Consider the following 2,712-nt stretch of genomic DNA (forward strand, 5'->3'; position numbering starts at 1 on the left):
CCTTTGGCAGAGAGAAAATGAAGTAACAGTAAGTAAATCCCTTCTTCATCCTTTTATACCAAAGAACTCATGTGTTTGCTCTTTTTTGCCAAGCAAAACAGAAAAGTTGTCCTAGAAGATCTTGTCCTCCTTTTTAATCATGATTTTTATGTCTTTTGTAATATTTCAGACTTTCCTTCTCAGGCTCTAGGAATGTTTTCTGTGGCTTAAATTCCTAATTTTTCTTCTTAATTTGGGTGGAGTCTTTATTTATCCAGACAAAAGCACTTAAAGTATTTTGAATTTACTTAAAAAAATTTTTTACAGGGAGATCATTATTTAGATGTTTGAGTGTTAGGATCACCAGTAGTATCATCAACATATTAATAATTATTATCAGAATTACCACCAACACCAACACCTCTGCTTGTACTATCTCTAACACGACTACTGACACCACCAATATCAGCGAGACCTTCACCATCACCACCACCACCACCAGCATCACCATGAACTGTCTCCTTACCAACAGAGCCACCACCACCCCATTACCACAACCACGGTCACCATAGCTAACATCACCACAGTCACTACTGTTCCTGCCACCACCTTCATCACTACCCTCACCACTCTCATCATCATCATCATCACCACCATTACAACCACCACTATCACCACCATCAATGCTACTGCAGCATTAGCAGTAGCATAATTGCCATGAATTCACTTAATCTTCCAACAACCATACTTCGATGCAGATGCTATTCTTACTCCCATTTTACAGATGAGAAAACTGAAGCATAGAGGTTGGATAACTTGCCAAAGTCCCTCATATAACCAGTGTTGGAACAGGGATAAAAAAATCAGGTCTTTTTGGTTAAATTACCACATTATACTACATTGCTTCAGTGTCAATCTTTCCCCATAAAGTCTGCTTTTAACCTTGGAGATTCAATTCTGAAATATCGTCTATTGCTGCTTTGCCATACAAGGAAAGTAAATTTAGCTTATAGGGAACTGTGTCCAGTAATGTGTCTTCCTACCACGGTAGTGTCATCTTGCTAACTTGTTAGATATCATTGAAGAGGGGGCTATAATTTTATTTCTACCATGGCTTCTTAAACTTTGAAACCACCTTTGCCTCCTAATCTGAGTCTATAGTCTAAGAAGATAGTCTCCTAACCTTTTCCATTCTCACTCAGCTATTTATTTATTTATTTTTACCCCCTGGCACTGCTGATTTACTCAAGGCTTCAGACAACATTATCAAAGCAATCAGTTGATCTGGGGGATTCTACAATTCACTCTGTGTCTTTTCCTCAGGGTCTTCTGGGTCCAGATGGATATGGACGTCCAGGAAGAAAAGGAACAAAGGTGAGACCAAATGGGACTATTTCTAGGATATTCTTAACTAAGCCTATAGTTTTCCTTTTATTTTATTTAGATAAGAGTTGTTTTCCAAGTGATATGCCAGGAATGATCCTACATACTATTTATGACATGTAGAAATGGCTGCTGGAGTTTCTTCCCTAAAAAAACCCAACACAAACAAACGCTGATTGTGCCATTCTCGTATCTAGAACCAAACTCCTTCCCGCACCTTACATGATGCCAGATCATCCCAGCCCAGTCCTGGGCATGCCAGGCCATTCCCTAACTCCTGGCTTTTGCAAACTCTTGCCTTTGTTTGCTGTGCTCTTTCCCACCTTCTTTCTCTTAACTTCTGAACTACGTTTTTATAACCAACTCAAGTATCTTCTTCTTAAAGAACCCTCTCTGGATTTTCCATAAAGGATGTGCTATACTATTATTCTCTGTGCTCCTAAAGTCCATTGTTCACATTTCTGCCTAGCCCCTCTCTGGTGGATTATGCTGTCCCGTGTCCCTGTGTATGTGTCTACCTCCTGATCTGGGAACCTCTTGCCAGCGGGATGATTGTATCTTATTCATGTTTATGAACAAAGCAAAGTAAGCAAAGTAAGTGTATTTGAAGTTTACTAAGTGCATTTGAATGAGTTATTCCTGTTCCCATAAGAAGCTAGTCTTTTAGCATGTACTTAATGGATCACTGTCGGAGGTTTGGAAGAACGGAGGTCACATAAAATTTGTACAAATAATGTGTCAATAGTCACCCTTGTTTGGAATACTTCCATCTGTTTATTACCTCAACAGGTAAGAAACCTCTGGGATGTTTAGCTTCTTGATTATAACCAACCTCTCTACAATCTCTTGTCTTTCCTCTTGTGGCTGCCTGGGGCACCACTGCCCTTTCATTGAACAGGACATTGTCCCAAACATTGTGCTCACCAACATCGAGTCCATTAATTAGTAAATATCTGTGGGGTGACTGAGCTGTGGGGGATCTTAGTGATCATTTAATCCAGCTTTGTCTATTTATCGAGGGGAAATAGCAAGGTGCACAGAAGTTAGATAAATGGCCTGCAGTCACATAGCCCATTAGAGACCAAACTAAGTAGCTAGTCCATGAGAACCCCACATCCTTCAAACTAAATCTTTCTTCTCTGCAGGAGGGTTGAGCTACTGACCGTATTTGGGGCAGAATTCAATGTGAAAGTTTTGAGCTGTTTACCAGCCCTGGACTAAGCAAAGGGCAGTCTACATTGTGATACAGTTAAATTGTGGGACACATAGATACAGTCCCCATTTGTTTGACTTTGTCTGGACAAGATCCAGTGATCTCACTTACAAGAACCTTATTGTTGCCCCCCCCCC

The 2,712-nt window shown here is 40.2% G+C and overlaps 1 protein-coding gene across 1 annotated transcript in view; it reads left to right on the top strand.

The window, feature by feature from the left end:
• Window positions 1-2,712, top strand: part of LOC101656273 (collagen alpha-4(VI) chain-like) — a gene marked incomplete at its 3' end in the record, with an annotated part of 122,093 nt that overhangs the window by 80,068 nt on the left and 39,313 nt on the right. The window contains exon 21 of the mRNA XM_045297695.1: window positions 1,303-1,353. Within this exon, the coding sequence (XP_045153630.1) occupies window positions 1,303-1,353 (51 nt within the window). The remainder of the gene's footprint in view (window positions 1-1,302; window positions 1,354-2,712) is intronic.

This window comes from Echinops telfairi, unplaced genomic scaffold (genome assembly GCF_000313985.2).
Source record: "Echinops telfairi isolate 266 unplaced genomic scaffold, ASM31398v2 ScPeMD7_7420;HRSCAF=8458, whole genome shotgun sequence".
NCBI classification, from domain to species: Eukaryota; Metazoa; Chordata; class Mammalia; order Afrosoricida; family Tenrecidae; genus Echinops; species Echinops telfairi.